Here is an 18,846-nt window from a genome sequence, read left to right on the forward strand (position 1 = left end):
GCAGTAAATTAGAAAGGAAACTGAGTCAATCCACTGGTACTTCCCCAGAGAATATTCCATTCCATTGTTATTCAGCTCGTCTATGCCATACTACCAGTGGCAGATTGTGTGCTACTCAAGTGATAATTAATTGTTATTGATTCGGACCTCCATCAACCATATGCAGAGCAGTTTTAGCCTTGGCTGCGCCCAGTTTAATACATTCATGTGGCCTTAAAAGTGTATAATTTGTACATACTTTTTGTACTTTATGGACCCATAGATTGCACTTACTCATGGTCTGTAAGCTGAGGTAAAATGACACTTAATTTACAACTTGTGTGCAAGTGAGCTCCACTTGTGCATGGAGAAACCCCACAAGCTGGTCCCTGGTGTTCAAGACGGCGCAGTTGATCACTCACGCAATCAATCAATCAGGGTTTGTAAAGCGCTGCTACTCACCCGTGAGGGTCTCAAGGTGCTGGGGGGATGATGGGGGAGCTGCTGATCCCTCTGGGTGCTAGGGTGCAGTCGATGAGCCAGGACTTGAGGTCCTTCCTGAATTGGGTCAGCGACGGGGCTTGCCTGAGGTGGAGAGGCAGAGTGTTGCAGGTCTTGGCGGTGAGGTAGCAGAGCAGAGTTGCAGGCCATGTGGTGTTTGGGGGACAATATTGGGATGGTCTGCTTGCCATGTTTATAGCCTTTCCTCTAGTGTTTCCGAATCTGTGGTATTGGAGAACAACAATGTGCTCCATCTGCTCCCCCTTTATTGCGACCCCTTACTATCGACTTGCCTTTTCAGGGAGGCGCACAGCTACTCCTGAGATTAGGCGCGGCTCTGGGTTGTCTCCATTCACTTCACTGTTGCAAGTTCCTCTTACCGTCCAGTGATGGCTGTTCTCAAATCTTGCAACTTCCTGGTGAAGTTCTAGGTTTTACCAGCAGAGCTTCATGCCTGTACAGTCACTCGAGCTCAACCTTAGAACAAGTCACCATTCATAGCCCTTTGGAGCCACGCTGCCACTCTACCATTCTCACTGCAGTACGTTTGTAGACTCTGGGCCTGATTACAACTTGGTGGATGGGATACTCCGTCACAAATGTGATGGTTATTCCATCACAAATGTGACGGATATTCAGTCTGATGTATTACCAGTTGCATCAGATATAATGGAATTGTAATTTGGTGGGCGGGATATCAGTCATGTTTGTGACGGAGTAACCTTGTCTGCCCTTTCCATTGCAGCCTCTTTCTTTATGGGTGGAGGTGCCAGGTTTTGGCTTTTGCTGACAGAGGGGCTAAAATGCCTAAGTCAAAACCTGGCTCTGCAGCAGATCCGTTCTGCTAGAGTAATCTTTGCTCCCGCTAATGGAAAGCAGTCCATGTTTTAATTCAATCCTGAGGACTCTCGGAAGCTCCCCAAAGTGGCGTTAAGTGAATGATACTCTGGCAAGTGAGGGCAGTTCTACGGCAAGCATGAGGCATCTTCATGCCTTGTGAGTTTTATGAAAGAGTGACATTGCCTCGGGAGCGATGGAAGACTGGTAGATCCGCGCCTCGGGCTGGACTCCGGCTCTTATGTTGTCACATCTTTAATGATCACGCTTTTTCCTGTGGTTCAGAGCTCCAGAGTGGTCATGGTGAAGTGTAGAGCTGTACAAAACCCCTAAATGAATAAATGATAAGTACATCATGTTGCAGACGTTTGTCTCTACATTCATCGGCTAGAACAGGTCTTGTTCAGATGCGGGGGACAGGCAATTGTAATTCTATTTATATTGCACTTACCACCCCCGACGAGGCGTTGAAATGCTTTACGGCGAATAGAATGCTACTCCAGAGCCTAAGGTTGGTGATTCATCAAGTGGTTACTGTGATTAGCGATGTGCTCTAAAAAACAAGATGCATTCATGTCCACCAGTTACTTTGTGATAGATTATATTAATACTAGGTAGGTGTGATCATTAGCTGGGGCCATGTGGTTTCGGGTGATTGGTTGGTGATGTAGCTAGATCATTTTACTACCAGTTATGTGTGATCATTAATGGGGAGTTATGAGGGTTCAGGTGAATGGCTGGTGAGGTAGACAGACTGGCAGAGATCTGGTAATGGTAGGATACAGGGATTGGGTTTAAAGAGCCGAGCAATGTTCTCTGCAATCAACAAAGAAAGGCTTCAAGAATGGAAACTCTGCCATGAGGTTGGTGCCTCTGACATCTCTGTGGTCTCTCCCTACACAGGTGTGTTTCTGATCCCGTATTTGCTGATTGTCTTTGTGGGAGGAATTCCAGTCTTTTTCTTGGAGATTGCGCTGGGCCAGTTCATGAAGCAGGGAGGAATCGCGGCATGGAATATCGCGCCCCTCTTCAAAGGTAAGCAACCCTCTTCCCCACGCATTAACCTCTGAGGACCAGATTGTTTCTCCTGGTTGTTCTCCTCATCCTTCAGGGTTTAAGGTGACTAAAGGTTTTTAACCAGTTGGTGTACCCAAGTCAAGCCTTTCCAGTGCAGGAGTTGAAGGGATTAACGCAAAGTTGTCCAAAAGCCCACCTCTTCGATATGTTTAAAACATTAAATATCCTACATAGTGAAGTGTGACCCTGAAAGGACCTCCCGTTCCACTTGGGTCAAAGACCTCTCCAGTTCCACCTGGGCCAAAAAGGCCTGGGCTGGTTCACATTGGATATAAAGGACTTTGCATGTCCATCTGGGCTCCAATAGCCTGACTGTTGCCCTATGGCCCGAGCACCCTGCCCCTATAGCCCTTCCTTACTCAAAAAGGGGCTTCCCCAGTAGTGAGAGGGTCATCAGTCGAGCCCACCCCTTGAGCTCCTTCGTTCTCTAAACTGCAAAGAGCAGGACAGACCCACCCAGTTTTCAGTTGGCCAAGGACAGTCTCTCGCCACTTCCGGGTAGCTGCTCTTAGGCTAACAGAGCACTACTCCAGCACTGACCAGCGCCTGGACCTGTGAGTGGCCATTACTTCCATATCCGACCCAAACCTTAGACTCCAAAGAACCGCTCTCCAAGATGGAGACTGGTTTTGGACAATTTTCTGCAGCAACAGTTTGAGGAAAGATATGGGGATGCTTTCTCCTTTTTAATCGGAGGCTCTTCTGAAGTTTCCAAAATGCCCCCAACCCTACCCAGCTGCCGTAGCACTAATGTTCATTTCAGTGTGGCGTGCAGCAGCATGTTAAACTATGGTTGTACTTCACATGTGGTCATGCATGATGACTGGGTGAACTAGGAGAGGTGTGGAGGTGCCTGGTGGTGAATTGGGCTAGGAGCCTATAGTGCATGTGGCAGTTCAGAATAGGTTGGAATGATGGTGTGCGGTATGTGTGGTGCAGGATATGTTAGAGTAGAGGTTAACGTGGTGATGCAGAATAGAAAGGGCTAGCAGTATAGACGAACGTATGGTCGTGCAGGATAGATGGGGCTAGCAGTGTAAAGGTAGATGTGGTAGTGCAGGATAGATGGGGCTAGCAGAGTAGAGGGATGTGTGGTAGTGCAGGATAGATGGGGCTAGCAGTGTAGAGGGATGTGTGGTGGTGCAGGATAGATGGGGCTAGCAGTGTTGAGGGGTGTGTGGTAGTGCAGGATAGATAGGGCTAGCAGTATAGACTGACATGTGGTGGTGCAGGATAGATGGGGTTAGCAGTGTAGAGGGATGTGTGGTAGTGCAGGATAGATGGGGCTAGCAGTGTAGAGGGGTGTGTGGTAGTGCAGGATAGATGGGGCTAGCAGTCTAGAGGGATGTGTGGTGGTGCAGGATAGATAGGACTAGCAGTGTAAAGGTAGATGTGGTGGTACAGTTAGATAGTGTTAGCAGAGCAGAGGGATGTGTGGTAGTACAGGATAGATGGGGGGCTAGCAGTGTAGAGGGATGTGTGGTAGTGGTGGTGCAGGATAGATGAGGCTTAGTGTAGAGGGAGATGTGGTGGTCTAAAGTTAGATGATGTGGTACAGGATAGGTTGGACCAGAGCTGTAGAAGTAAATAAGGTGATGCAACATAGAATAAGTTTGACTATAAGTTTGACCTAGCTATAGGTAGATTTGCTTGTGCAGGATTCGGTGGACGAGCGATGGAGTGGTGACGCAGAATAAGTTGAACTAAGTTTCTGGAAGTGAATGGCGTACAGGATAGGTTGGCCTAGCAGTGTTGAGGTAGATGCTGTGATGCTATGTGTATAGATGGATGTGGTGGTGTAGGATAGGCTTGTGTGCGTAGTTTATAGGTGGATGTGGCACTGAAGGGAGGCTGGACTAGCAGTGTATAGGTAGATGTTGCGGTGTAAGATCGGTAGGACTGAGGATGTAGATGTTCATGTAGATGTGGTCCAGGATAGGTTGGTCCTGGCTGGAAGGGGCAGATGGTGCATGAATCTTTGCATTACAGATGTAGAAGTAGCAGCAGTTCTGTGGAGACTGACATTTGCTGGAGAAGTACTGTAGCCTTGTGGGTACTCGCTGTGGATTGGAGACTGCCTTGTTGAGACCGGTTGAGATGGAACATGTTTTTTCCCGGCAGGCCTTGGCTTCTCATCGATGGTGATAGTTTTCTTCTGCAACACCTACTACATCATGATCCTGGTCTGGGGACTCTACTACCTGGTGCACTCCTTCACCAACACGCTGCCATGGGCCACTTGTGGCCACCCCTGGAACAGCCCGGAGTGCACTGAAGTCTTCCGCCTGGACCAGTGCCGCAACAGCACACTCGGCAATGCTACCAGCGCCTTCAACATCAGCTGTGAGGCATTGGAGAAGAAGCGCTCGCCTGTCATCGAGTTCTGGGAGTGAGTATTGTGCTCTTTAACACTGCATTCTGGCCCTGGGAGACCTTCAGTATGTCTTAGACTGGTGTAAAGCATTTCTCAGGATCCACTTTATCCTAGAAAATTAAATCTCCCTTAGCCATGTGATCCTCAATTTGAATACACATCACTCCCTCAAAGGGCTAAAATGATGATGAGCCATTGTTCCTCCATGGAGGAAGGGGTGTCCTCCCTCCCCACCCTGTTAATGATATTTGTAGAAGGCAGACCGAGCCGCATGTGGTGCGGAGTGTTTCACTTTGTGGAAGGTGGAGTGACAGGGATCAGTTCTGGGTAGAGAAGAAAAACCAGCACTAGGCCTTTAGGCATCAAGCCTCAGAAGGACTAAACTAGCATAGCTTCATCCATGGGAATGTTGCAGTCCTTGTTACATGAAGTACAGGTGGGACACTAGCATTGATGACATCCAACTGAACGGTCTCTAGGCGCGGTTATCATAACCAGCACCAAACATGCTACATGGAAAGATGACCGACTGAAGGACTAGTGGGTGTAGTCGTACCCACAATGACCCTCTGTTGCACATGGTGTAAGTGTCTGCAGAGCATATTGTTGCTGCAGTGGAGGGGATTGTAGAGCAGCCCAGGGAAGGCGGCTTTGCTGGGATGTTTGTAGAGCATTGAGTCGATTCATGTACTTTGTGCTCAAGATGGGTGCTGTAGTTTTATCATCGGTATAGTTGGAAGACGATTCGATGTCCATCGAGTGGTGATTAAATGAGTTACATCCCATTGCGGAATTTGCCAGTTGTGTTCCTAACCATGACCACTGACAGCACTTCCTGTGTGTTGGTGTTAGGATTTGAACAACGACTTACAATCTCCTCGTATTGCTTGCAGTGATGTTGTTAGCCTTGCCTGTGAGAGAATTCGCCCAATGTCGCCATTACCTACCTCTAGTTATGCAGGCACGGTGTTTGTTTAGGAAGGGTGGTGTGGTCAGTCTGGAAACTTATGACCTGCTCTCTTTTGACTGTGCAGGAACAAAGTGCTACAGATCTCGGGGGGCTTGAGCGAGCCGGGCAACCTCAACTGGCAGATGATCCTGTGTCTACTGGTCACTTGGGTGATCGTCTACTTCTGCATCTGGAAAGGGGTGAAGTCCACGGGAAAGGTAAAGCAATCCTTGACTATCCTACTCTGGTTCCATTCTGCGATGAGCCTGATGAAGAGCTTGGGCAGCACCTTGGAGGCAACACATTGGCGCCCCAGCAGCCAGTAAACTTTGCTCCGGTTATTGTAGATGTGATAAGTAGCAGCTGCTATGGGACAGTAGTAGTGTGGCGGCAAAGTAAAAAAAGTAAAGTAAAAAAAGAAAAGGAAACAAAAATGAAACTTACCTGCTGGCTGCTGCTTCTCCTCCATCCTCCTCTTCTTCCGTTCACACAGAAACAGGAAGCATCGAGTCTTCCAGGCTCCCCTAGCCATCAACAGCTGCGTGAATGGTCTGAGTGCCGCGGTATGGCGCTCTGATGGGGACTGGGAGCCTGGGCATGTTCTCCACCCAGGCTTTGCATTACAGCCGGTGGAGAACATGCCAAGAGCGCATGATGGCTTGGCTGGCCCAAGACAGCTGGCCAAACCGTCATGTGCACTTCGAAAGGAAAGTGTCTACCACTCCTCCCCCTGCTCTGTCGGCAGTCCAGCCCACCACTACAGAGGAGTATTGAAAAATAAAATGATAACATGCTGTTATTGTCATTTTATTTTTCCTGAGGGGCAATGCTCCTACGACTTAGCAGAGAGCCTTCCCTTGAATGTGATTCAGGTTGCACAGGTTATTGAGCCTGGCATTTGCATTCCACGCGCTGTCGATGACGAATGTCTTTCTTATGGTAGATCTTTAAAGCCAAGCATTCGGTGTCCTGTGTGGGAGAAACTAATGGCATCTTGCTGTTCTTGTATACCCTGGGGACAGAAACCTAAGCCTCTTCCAGACTTGCTTGAAGTTGAAAACAAGTAAAATTTCTATGCAGTCATAGAGGGCTAGATTCACAGCGGCTTTGCCATACTGGCGTCTGCTCTGCCCTCGTGGCGGCGCCTCCACCCTCGTGGCGTCTGCTCTGCCCTACTGGCGTCTGCTCTGCCCTACTGGCGTCTGCTCTCGCCTCGTGGCGGCGCCTCTGCCCTCGTGGCAGCGGCTCCGTACAGCGTTCTGCATAAAGTGTGCAGTGCTGAGAGTCCGCCATGACTGCGGCTATTCTTTGTGAATCGAGCTCTATATCTGTTGGAGAGTCTTTCCTCTGCAAAATGAAGCTAAACTTTAGTTTTAGCTGGATTTGCTGCTTGCCCAACTCTAGATACCACGAGTGCTCGGCCTCTGTAGCAGTAGCTCAGCTGCACTGCCTAGAAGCTTTTCGTTGGTATTTTTAAGAAAGTCCTACAGGTGAGCACCCCATTCGTTTTCTTGGAGAGGACCAACATAGACAGTTCCCCCATGGGGATGTCCATGAGCATGAATTGGAGGGCAGGCGAGTTTCACACTTGTTGCCTCTGGGCGCTGTCAGGGGTGACGGGAGGTCCCTATTTCATGTCACGAATCATAAGCGACAGGTAGATCTGATGTCGCTGAGCAGGCTCCACAGTTCAGGTGAGATTTTCCGCTTCATGCTGTGAAGAAGAGATGAGGCCTTTTCAAGTGGTAGTTCTTGAAAAGGTTCTATAGTGTGGGTGAGATCTGATATCCCATAATTGAGTGTCTACAGGGCAGGTTATCCAACCTTTTGATCTAATTGAGAAGGTGATGCAGATGAGGGAAAGCTTCATTCATGGTCTTTGACTGATGCCCACCTGGTCCTTCCTTTGGGCTCCTCGGATGCATAGGTAGAGTCTTCAGATAACTTGAGCTCCAGTTCACTGGCACGGAGCCAATCACCTTGGTCAAGAGCGATCCCTATCTCTGGAATGAAGCATGCTCTGGGACATGGCGAAGGGTAAAGTAACAGGATCTGATGGTTTAGCATTAGAATTGTATTCAACTTTTGTCGCTTACCTTTACAGCTAAATTAGTAAAGATGTACTCCGCTGCAAGTGAAATGGACTAACTACCGGATACAGCTGCGGTAGCCCTGGTTGCCTCCCTTCCCTAACCGCACCGCAAGCTGCTAGAAATAAGGTTTTATAGACGATTGTCACTGATAACTTCAGATTATAAAATTCTTAGTAAAACACAAGCCTACAGTCTCTTGCCCCACCTCACTACATTGGTACACAGAGATCCAAATGGGTTAGGTTCCAGATGCAACGCATCACTCCACATCAGACGGTTGTCTACAATACTAGATAAGACACCGCATGATCTTCCAAGATGCCATAGTATGATCAGTTGGTTTTTCACCTTGAGTTTGACCTAACTATTTGCTGTGTTGTGGCACATAGGATGGGGCAGGGACTTCTTTTAATGGGTACCCCTATTCTGCTCTAACCCTCTGGCTAGAGTTAAACCTGTGATATAATCTCTACTGCGTATAAAATGTATCTCGCTGCCAGACAGGGATGTCCGCTATTGCAGATGCTATTTGCGTTGCCGATGCAACCACTAGCTATACAAACTAAGAACAGATGGCAAGGATTACAGTATCTCCTTGGAGCAGGGTACTCTAAAGTCCACCCTGGAAGGCCGGATCCATGCCAGATTAAGATAACTACCTTTATCTAAATGGGGGTATGCTAAAAATCTGGCATGGATCCGACCCTCCAGGACCGACCTTGGAGAACCCTGTCTTGGAGGAAGACATGTATCCTATCATTTTATGAGGATTACCATTTACTACTCCTGAAGAGTGCCTAAAAAGGGATAGGGTCGACCATAAGCATCCTAGAATAATTTGGGGGCCTTACTAGCTGAAAAGTAAACTGGTCAAAAACATGCCCTTTTCTAATCCGATCAAATGCACCAATCTAGTAAAAGTTGGGAACCGTTACCGTTTAAATTCCTCGGAGTACGAGTGCACCACTCTGATGAAGACATACTGCCAGGCAACATAGACGGAATGGTGAGCTCACCGAGAGGAAATATAATGTTTCAGAAAATGCTCTTGCGATCTGCGGTCAGGATAGCCTTATCTAGAACGGTAATGCTGCCAAGACTGTTATAGCTCTTCGGGAACTTGCCAGGACTACGCAACATTTAAGGATCTTGATATGGTGCGAGTGGATACATTCAAATAGCAATAACAGAAGAGGGACTGTCTTCTCCCAGATTTGAACTTTACTTCCTTGCGGCTCAATTAGGGTGGGACACCAGACAGCTGGACCCCAGTAGACATACGGAAAATGGGAGTACATGCGGTTAAAGTTGGTATGAGGCTGTTGTCTACTCTGCTCATCCGAGGAAGCCCAGGTGGAACCAAGGGCCATATGTACTAAAGTATTTTCCCATAGAGACAGAATAGGAAAAACCCTTTGATCCATCAGGCCCTAACAATCCTCTTGTCTCAGAGTAGCCATGAAAAGAAGGAAGAACAGTACTCGTACTGATCACCCGTATCTTTACATTTCAAAAGTGGCACTCCTGAGAGGGCAGGGTCTCCTTGGATGCAGACAGATGCAACCCTGGACTGAAGTCGGACTACCGACAGTAGGAACTCTTACTCTTCAAGTGAAGCGCTAGCTAATGGATGTGTTCAGGACAGTTACTAATATTGAGCAGTAAAGAGGGTGATACAAGGGAGTTGGAGCAGGGGTGATGTGGAACCCCAAATGCAGGAGATTATGCTATTTTTATAAATGTTATACAGCACAAACTGATACCAGAAGAGTGTCCAGAACTGAAAGACCAAATCAGACCGAGGTTAATTAACAAAGGCTAATGAAGTTTAGGTGATTTTCTGGAGGAATGGTAGCCCATTACTTTGTGAGCATGGGGGAGCATTCTATTATTTGGTGGCAGGAAGGCTAAAAGTGTGGATCACTGACATAGTATCAAAACCAGAAATATTGTTGTACAAAAATATAGATCTCAAAAATATTGTTTTGCAGCGTGAATCTTTCTGGATTCACTATGCTGTGCATTATTCCGCGATCTTGTGGTTGGGTCCGGATTCGTAGTCTTTTCTTTTTTTTTTTTTTTTTTTTTGTAGCCCAGGTGGGCGTCGACGTCCACCATTTGGTGCACCTCCCGTGACGTCGTCGTGCTTCCTGCGGAAGTCCCACCTTCGGGGCGCCATCTTCAGATTCTTTTTTCCGCCGTTGGGTCTGGATCGACATCGGGAAGCTCCAGAAATTCACTCGGAGGAAGAAGGAAGAAAAGCGAGTTTCATCGATAGAATCAAGAGAAGACATCAGGAATAGAACAGATTTCATCAGGAGCGCGAAGAAAGAGGACCAGCGAGCCTTTTCTTCGACAGCCTTGGAGAATGCACGCTCAGAGACCCTGAGCGAAATGGACAAGACGCCATTCAAGTTCTGCCCAAACTGCCACCACAAGTTCGCGCAGAAAGACCAGCATCCGGTCTGCAACCTCTGCCTACCGGTGGTTCACCAGAGTATCGACTGCAACGCCTGCTCAGCCTTCGCGCCGAAGACACTCAGGGTGAGAGAGAGGCAGAGAAGAGCCAACGCCAACATGGATGGCAAAGGGAAACCCCCGACACTCTACGAGCTGGGCCTCGACACGGACGACGAGGACAACGTCGCCGAGACAGCCGAAAACTTCACGGTCGTAGAGACCGACAAGAAAAAAGAAGACGAGGTAAGAGAATCGTCGAGCGCAAATCAAAAAACACCTCGAAAACACGAGGGGGACTCGAAGAAAACCGAGTCAAGGTCCACGAAGGGAGCCCCGGCGCCGAAAACTTCGACGTCCAAAGGGGGAACTTCGGACAAAAGGCCCAGCGGATCCTTACAAAAGGACTCCCTGGTGCAGAAAGACGCCGAAAGGCAAGGGTCGTCGAAATCATCCCATGAAACGGGCCGATCGACGCAAAAAGAACGTTCGACGTCGACGCAAGTTTCATCGAAAAGACCCGCGGTCGACGCCGAAAGCATCTCCGAAATGGAGAAAAAGAAGAGGCGGCTCGAGGCCGAAATGGAGAACATCCTTCAAAGGAAGAAGGAGTTCGACGCCAGGATGAAGGAATTCAAGATTCCAACGGTTTCATCGGCGGACGTCGTCGAGGTCGAAGAGGAGTTCGACGCCGAAGGGCTGACAAGGGATCTCGAAGAAGAAGAGGAGCCCTATTATGAGGAAGAAGCCGAGGAAGAAGACCAACAGTCGTTCTTCGAATCGGCGGCATCTACCAGCAACGACGTCGAATGGCACGATCTCGACACCGAAAACCCGGAAGAGCCCGTGGACACGTACCCCTCGAGGCCTTCGCCACCCGACGACATCGGGGTATACAATATGGTGGTGAAGAGCGCAGCACTGGCCTTCGGCGTCAAACTCGACGAGGAGAGGCCGAAAGCCGATTTTCTCGTCGAAACACTGCTCCCCATCCAGACTAGGAGCCAGTTCCTCCCCATGCTACAAAGCGTGATGAACCAGGGGAGAGAAGCCTTCAAGGAGCCTGCCACCTGCCGGTCGATCACACCCAGGACAGAGAAGAAATATAAGCACTCCTCCCTGGACCCACCTTACATCAAGGGTAGCGTCACCGCAGACTCCATCATAGCCTCCACGGCCAGGAGAAGGGCCAACGTTCCAGCAACTTCGGGCCCACCTCCGGATAAAGAGAGCAGGAGGATCGACCTCACAGGCAGAAAGGTCGAGAGGAACGCCGCAATGCACTGGCGCATGGCGAATTCGAATGCACTCCTCAATAGACACTAATACCAACACTGGGATGAGATGGGGGAGCTAGTAAAGCACCTCCCCGAAGAATACCGCCAGAGAGCCTCCCACCTGGTGGATGAAGGAAAGAACATCGCCAACTCCTGTATAAAGACGGCGTTGGATGGGGCAGAGACTTCAGCAAGACTCATGGCCATAGGGGTCACAGAGAGGAGGCATGCATGGCTAAGAATCTCGGGATTCAAACCGGAAGTGCAGAACAACATCCTTGGCACCCCCTTCAACGGAGAGACACTGTTCGGAGCAACGGTGGACGAAAAGCTCACACAGCTCAAGAAGGAAAACGAGACAGCGAGGTCCATGGGGGCCCTACAGCTGAGGGGAATGAGACGAGGTAATCCCTCGAGGAGACCCTACGGTAGGGGTGCAAGCCAACAAGGGACATCGCACCAGGCGTTCCAACAAGGTCAGCAGGGCGAAGGTCACGGTCAAGGTCAGCAGAAGCAAAGCTGGCAATATCAACCTCGGGGCCAGTCCTTTCGCGGGAGAGGGAACGGACGCGGCCAAAGGAGGAGAGGGGGCGATCAGCCCTCCTCGAAGTGACTCAGCACGCAAGAAGACGCCTACCCTCGTCAGGTCCCCAAGGGTGAGGCGCAAAAAAGTGTCATCAGGGGGAAGAGAAGATTCAAGAGCCGACGAGCATACGTCACCAGTAGGCGGAAGGCTGAGGTTCTACCTTCAGGAGTGGCGGCGTATAACCACAGACAAGTGGATACGGAACATCGTGCAGTACGGATACTGCGTAGACTTGGAAAAAAGACCTCCAAACAGGAAACCGAAGGGAAGACAGAGATCTGCCCAAGAACTGGCAATACTCAGAGAAGAAACGCGGAAACTCCTGCAAAAGGAAGCCATAGAGGCAGTGCCGCTCGGGGAACGCAACAAAGGGGTCTACTCAAACTACTTCGTGGTTCCGAAGGTAGACGGAGACCTCAGGCCCATACTGGACCTCCGTTACCTAAACAAGTTCATAAGAACGCAAAGGTTCAAAATGACTTCACTGCAGGAGGTACTGCCACAGATAAGAGAAGGGGACTTCATGGTCACCGTGGACCTCAAGGATGCCTACCTTCACATCCCAATAAACAGAAGGCACAAGGGCCTTCTAAGATTCAACATCGAACAGGAACACTACCAGTTCACAACCCTGGCCTTCGGATTAAAATCAGCGCCAAGGGTCTTTACAAAATGCCTGTCGGCGGTAGCGGCACACCTACGAAAGCAGGGCATACACGTATACCCATACTTGGACGACTGGCTGGTGAAGGCAAACTCACGCGAGAAGTGCGAGAGGCACGCAAAACGCGTAACAGACACCCTCACAAATCTGGGATTTTCCATCCACTGGGGAAAATCATCGCTGGAACCGGAACAGGTAAAGATTTTCCTGGGGGCAAAGATCAACTCCCTCAACAGTACAGTAGTGCCCAGCGACAGGAGGACAGATGCCCTACTGAAGGAGACGCAGCTCTACCAGAAGGGGCGAGCTCTGACAGTGAGGGCGGTGAGCAAGATGATGGGGATGATGGCGTCCTGTATCCAGCTGGTGCCGAATGTACGCCTGCACATGAGACCATTCCAGGAATGGCTGCAACAGCAATGGTCACAAGCAAACGGAAGTTGGGAGGATCTAGTGGTTGTTACGCACGCAGTGCAGGAGGAGATAACTTGGTGGAACAGAGACAACATAACAACAGGGAGAAGCCTGACACCACCAAGCCCAACAGTGACCATTACCACGGACGCATCGCAGATGGGATGGGGAGCGCACATGGACAACCTCAGAGTGAGGGGTCTATGGGCTCCGGCAGACGCGGTCCGCCACATCAACTACCTCGAGTTGAAAACGATACTGCTAGCCCTGAAGGCATTCCAGAGACACCTGTGCGGCCAGAGGGTGTTGGTACAGACAGACAACACCACGGCGATGTTCAACATCAACAAACAAGGGGGGACACAGTCGTTTCCCCTCTCATCCCTAGCTCAGGAGATTTGGAGATGGGCCATACCTCTCAAGATAGATCTACTGGCAATTCACCTACCAGGGAAGGACAATGTGGAGGCAGACTGGCTGAGCAGGCAAACGTCAGCATCGCACGAGTGGGAGCTCAATGGCCAGGAAACGGAGAAAATCTTCCGGAGATGGGGGACTCCCACAATAGACCTATTTGCAACACGCCACAATGCAAAATGCCAAAGCTTCGCGTCCAGGCTACCAGATCAGCAATCCAAGGGAAATGCCCTATGGATAAGCTGGTGGAGGACATTTGCCTACGCCTTTCCACCGATACCCCTGTTGCACAGAGTGCTCGACAAGTGCAGAACCAGCAACATGACTCTGATCCTGGTGGCCCCACAGTGGGCGAGGCAGACATGGTTCTCACAGATTCAAGAAATGGCGCAAGGCAATCCGTACAGGTTCGAGAGGAGATGCTAATGAAATTTAGGTGATTTTCTGGAGGAATGGTAGCCCATTACTTTGTGAGCATGGGGGAGCATTCTATTATTTGGTGGCAGGAAGGCTAAAAGTGTGGATCACTGACATAGTATCAAAACCAGAAATATTGTTGTACAAAAATATAGATCTCAAAAATATTGTTTTTCTATACATATAATGGTACGTCCAAAAATATCGGGAAAACATATTTACATTAATATCGAAAATGTATATATAAAATATTGTTTCTTTATATACATATACAAATAAAAACTATTATTAAACTGATAAGAACTTTTAAAACATTGCCAATTTAATAATATAAAAAAGTAAATAGAAGAAAGTTTTACTAAAATAGCTTAATAACAAATTTCTTAATATAAAAAATATCAAATTAAATGCACAAACTCCTATATATTTAACCAATACTAAAAAAAATTACATTTTAGAAATTATTATTATTATTATTATTATTATTAATATTTATCAAGCGCGACAGCTACTTCCAACGGAAGTGTCCCGGCGCTGGCATCCTAAAGGCAGAGAGATGAAAAAAGGGGAGAGGGTCGCAGAAGTCTCTAGGGCAGCCCAAATAGCCAGGTTTTCAGAGCCTTCCTAAACGGTAGTTCTTTGTCAAGCTGTCGAAGATCATTAGGTAGTGTATTCCATAGCATTGCTGTTTTAACTGAGAACGCGCGTCCACCTGTCCTCGTCTTCCTAAGACGTGGAATAACCAGAAGATTTCGACTATGAGATCTAAGAGTTCTCGCCGGAAGGTATTTCTGAAGCCTCTGTTTGAGATAGCGTGGACCTACCCCTCTAGTTGCTTTATGAGCCAGCAGAAGAGCTTTGAACTGAACTCTTTTCCTTACCGGCAGCCAATGTAGGCTCTGCAGATGAGGAGTGATGTGATAGCGTAGAGGTACATTTCTTAAGAGCCTAGCTGCTGAGTTTTGGATACGCTGCAGTCTTCTCATCAGATAATCAGGGAGGCCGATATACAGGCTATTAGTCAAGTTGAGATGTGATAAGAGCATAAACGACTGCTTTCCTACAGTGCATTGGGAGGAAATGTAGAAATCTACGTAATGCCTTTAGTCTCCAGAAACACTGAGAGGAGACATGCATAATTTGTGCCTTGCCTGACAGTTGCGAGTCAAATCTAACACCCAAGTTCCTTGCCACCGTTACAGGTATCGGAGGAGGATTCAGTTCTACTGGCCACCACAGCTCAGTACGTGGTGGAGTGGGTTGATTAAAGAATAAAACCTCAGTCTTATCAGTATTTAGTTTTAGGCAGCTCTCAGTCATCCAAGAGGAGATATTTAAGAGGCATTGCCTAAAATTGATGTAAGCTGTCTCGCTATGTTCTTTAAAAGAAAAGACCAGTTGCGTGTCATCTGCATACGAGACCACACGCACACCCCATTTCTCTACAATTGCAGCAAGGGGCGCAAGATAGACATTGAAAAGTGACGGACTTAATGCCGAACCTTGTGGCACCCCCTGCGACATAGGTCTAGAGCTGGAGACATGAGGGTGCAAAAAAACCTGTTGTGACCTGCCTTCCAGGAATGACTGAAACCAATGCAACACGGTCCCCGTCACTCCTAACCGCTGTAATCTGTACAGGAGGATCTTATGGGAGACCGTGTCAAATGCTGCAGATAGATCGAGTAGCACCAGCATTGCGCAGCTTCCTAGGTCAAGGGTTTCACGAATTGACTCTGCAACCAGGGACATTTAAAGGATTTTGGGGGCCCTGGGCCAAACATATTTTGGGGGCCCCTGTTCATAACAGCTTTGAATATATATGATCCAATTTGGCCCGTTTCCCATGCAGTTTCCTCTTCCTCAGCTGCGTTAGCGATCCAGTTTGCATCATAGGCATTAGCCTATAAATTCCCGATGTAAACGGACGCGCGCAGCTGACAGCGGTAGGATTTAGTGTTTCCTGCCCTGCTACTAGGTTTTGAATACTTTTTAAATTGTATATGTGTGGCTGAATTACTCTGTGCTTTTTAACAATTTCTCCTACCTACGCGCACTGCACTTTACTTGATTCTGCTTGCCTACACCTCCTTAGCTGCTCCGATTCGCATCTCGATTTTCCTCCAGTCCTTGTCCGCCGTGTCTCATACTCCGATTGTGCGGAGGGCTGGGGCTACTATCGCGCTCCTCACTTCCGCCCACGCAGTTTCCGCTTCCTCCGCTGCATTAGCGATCCAGTTTGTATCATAGACATTAGCCTATATATTCCCGATGCAAATGGACGCGTGCAGCGGGCGCTCTGCTGGCGCACCAAAAGCAGGCCCATCAGCGTCCCGGAGGCATCCGGTGCCTGTCATGCTGCCCAGTTCCCCTCCGGTGAGTTTCTTCCACTATATCACAATAGGGAAAACTGCTTAGCCTTAGGCGGCTACCATTATGTCAGTGTACCGCGACTGATCCAAGTTTGTAGGTAGACTTTCGATGCAATAAGTGCAACTGGTCTCTCCTCCAGCCCAGGAAACTCGCACCCAAGATCCTCTCAAGCAACAATAAGTGTAAAAACAATAAGAAAACAGAGGACTTAAAGGCCACCCTTTTAAATTGTCGCTCTATGCAAAAGAATGAACCACACATTTATGACGTATTTTTAGATGACCAGCCTGATCTTTTATTTCTCAGTGAGACCAGGCTGTCAGAAGCCTCCAACCCTACTATCACCTCAGCCATCCCTACGGGTTATAAAATCCTTAGGAGGGACCGACCGAGTGGGAAGGGAGGCGGTGTCGCCATAATTTACAATCAAAAACTAGACTGCTCTCCCATTCCGATGGAAAACATCGAGGGCAGTCTTCCGCTGTACATTATCCCCTCATCATAGCATAGCAGGTTTTCTGATTTACAGACCTCCCGGTGCAATTTAAATTTGTATTACTACACTTAATACAGCCACCACCTCATTGGCCTTAAAATACAACAACTGCCTTATTCTGGGAGATTTCAATATACATTTGGACAATGGAAAAGACCCTCAAACAATTTCCTTGTTGGAGACGCTGCAGGCCTAGAACATGTTTCCATCTGTTTCTTCGGCCACCCATTAGAAGGGCATATCCTAGACCAAATCTTTCACAACTTTGACATATCAGTAAGCCTACCTCTTCCAATTACCTGGTCTGACCACTTCCTTTTAAAATTCGTCATTCCCAACTCTGCCACAGCCCCTCAGGCAAACGCAGGACAGAGGGTCCCAAATTACAGGAAGTTACATAAAATATCTATCCTGATGTTAGCAGACGCCCTCGGTCGTACATCACCGGAGCTGTCTGGCTGCCCAGACTCGGACACCTTCTCAATAGTTGCATGGCTCCGAACCAACATTGGTGCTGCAGTACTGATTGTTTCCCGCTCCTCAAAGAGGTCGGCCTCACCAGCTCTATGGTTTAACGATTTCCTCAGATCTAGCAAAAGAAATTGTAGAAAAATGGAACGGAAATGGCGTAAATCCTATCTACCTGAGGACAGGAAGGTGTATAAAGACACTTTAAAAGCTCATTACATTCTCGTGAAGGCAGCCAAGAAAAACTTCTTTCAAACCAAGATAGAAAATGCCCAAAATAAGAGTAAGGAAATCTTTAGCATAGTTAAATCCTTAACCGCCCCAAAACCCGGCACAAAGGAAGGGCCATGTATGGAAGAATGGGCTAAGCAAATAGCTCAATTCTTCCACAAAAAGATCTCTGTGATCCAACAAGCCATCACTAACATCTCAGAAGAAGAACTGACCTTCTACCTTAGTTCTACTGATAAATTTCACCTCGTGGATCCTCCATCTTTACTAGCTTTCCCTGAGTTTCAGCTTGAAAAGTCATTGACCCTTCTCCAAAGCATTAAGTCTGGCTCTCCTCCCCACCCATGTCCAGTGAATATCCTGAACCTATTAGCTCCCACCATAAACCCCACGGTAAACCAGTTCTTTAATGCTTCCCTCCCCTCAGGCAACATACCGAAATTATGGAAGAATGCTAAGATTCTTCCACTGATAAAAAAGGCTAACGCCAAACCAATGGACCCTGCTAACCACAGGCCAATCTCCCTTCTTCCGGTCCTCTCCAAAGTATCAGAGAAGCATGTAAACAAGGCCGTCCAAAAACACATTGAAGATGGGAAACTCCTTCATGAGTCCCAATCCGGTTTTAGGGCTAACTACAGTACGGAGTCCGCTCTGCTGGAAGTGACTGAATTTCTCAAGGGTAAGCTGGACGAGGAAGGCAAGGCTGTTCTGATACTGCTTAATCTGTCGGCGGTCTTCAATACGGTCCCACATGAGAGGCTCCTGAAGAGACTTGCTAACATCAGCCTGGGGGGGACTGCCTTAGCATGGATGTCATCCTTCTTGGCAAATAGATCTCAGGACATCTGGCTCCCCCTTTCTCATCCCCGGTTCCGGCCATGAATGTAGGTGTCCCTCAGGGGTCCAATCTCAGTCCTACCCTTTTTAATATATATCTATCCCCTCTTGCATTTCTGGTAGAGGAAGGGGCCCCAAAATTGTTTCCTACACTGATGACACTCAGCTGAATTTTACATGTGAAAAAGGAACTGACTTTGACGGGGCAATGATTAGGTCTTGCCTCACAAAGGTTTTTAACTGGCTTAAGATCAATCAGCTGAAGTGCAATCCTGACAAAACTGAAGTTGTTTTCTTTGGTAATCCAGAAACGCCTGACTGGAGGTCTTGGTGGCCAAAAGATCTGCCGCCCCTGCCCGCAGAAAAGGAGAAAGTCAAAAATGTAGGAATTGTCAT

At 48.3% G+C, this 18,846-nt stretch overlaps 1 protein-coding gene across 2 annotated transcripts in view; it reads left to right on the forward strand.

Annotated features, from left to right (window-relative positions):
• The window catches only part of LOC146797322 (sodium- and chloride-dependent creatine transporter 1-like), a 360,543-nt gene that overhangs the window by 194,418 nt on the left and 147,279 nt on the right, over positions 1-18,846 (forward strand). For both annotated transcript variants that reach the window (XM_085624332.1, XM_085624333.1), the window contains exons 3-5: positions 2,221-2,352; positions 4,516-4,783; positions 5,803-5,935. In XM_085624332.1, coding sequence (XP_085480458.1) covers positions 2,221-2,352; positions 4,516-4,783; positions 5,803-5,935 — 533 coding nt within the window. The remainder of the gene's footprint in view (positions 1-2,220; positions 2,353-4,515; positions 4,784-5,802; positions 5,936-18,846) is intronic.

The sequence above is a fragment of the Triturus cristatus genome, chromosome 9 (assembly GCF_964204655.1).
Source record: "Triturus cristatus chromosome 9, aTriCri1.1, whole genome shotgun sequence".
Lineage (NCBI taxonomy): Eukaryota > Metazoa > Chordata > Amphibia > Caudata > Salamandridae > Triturus > Triturus cristatus.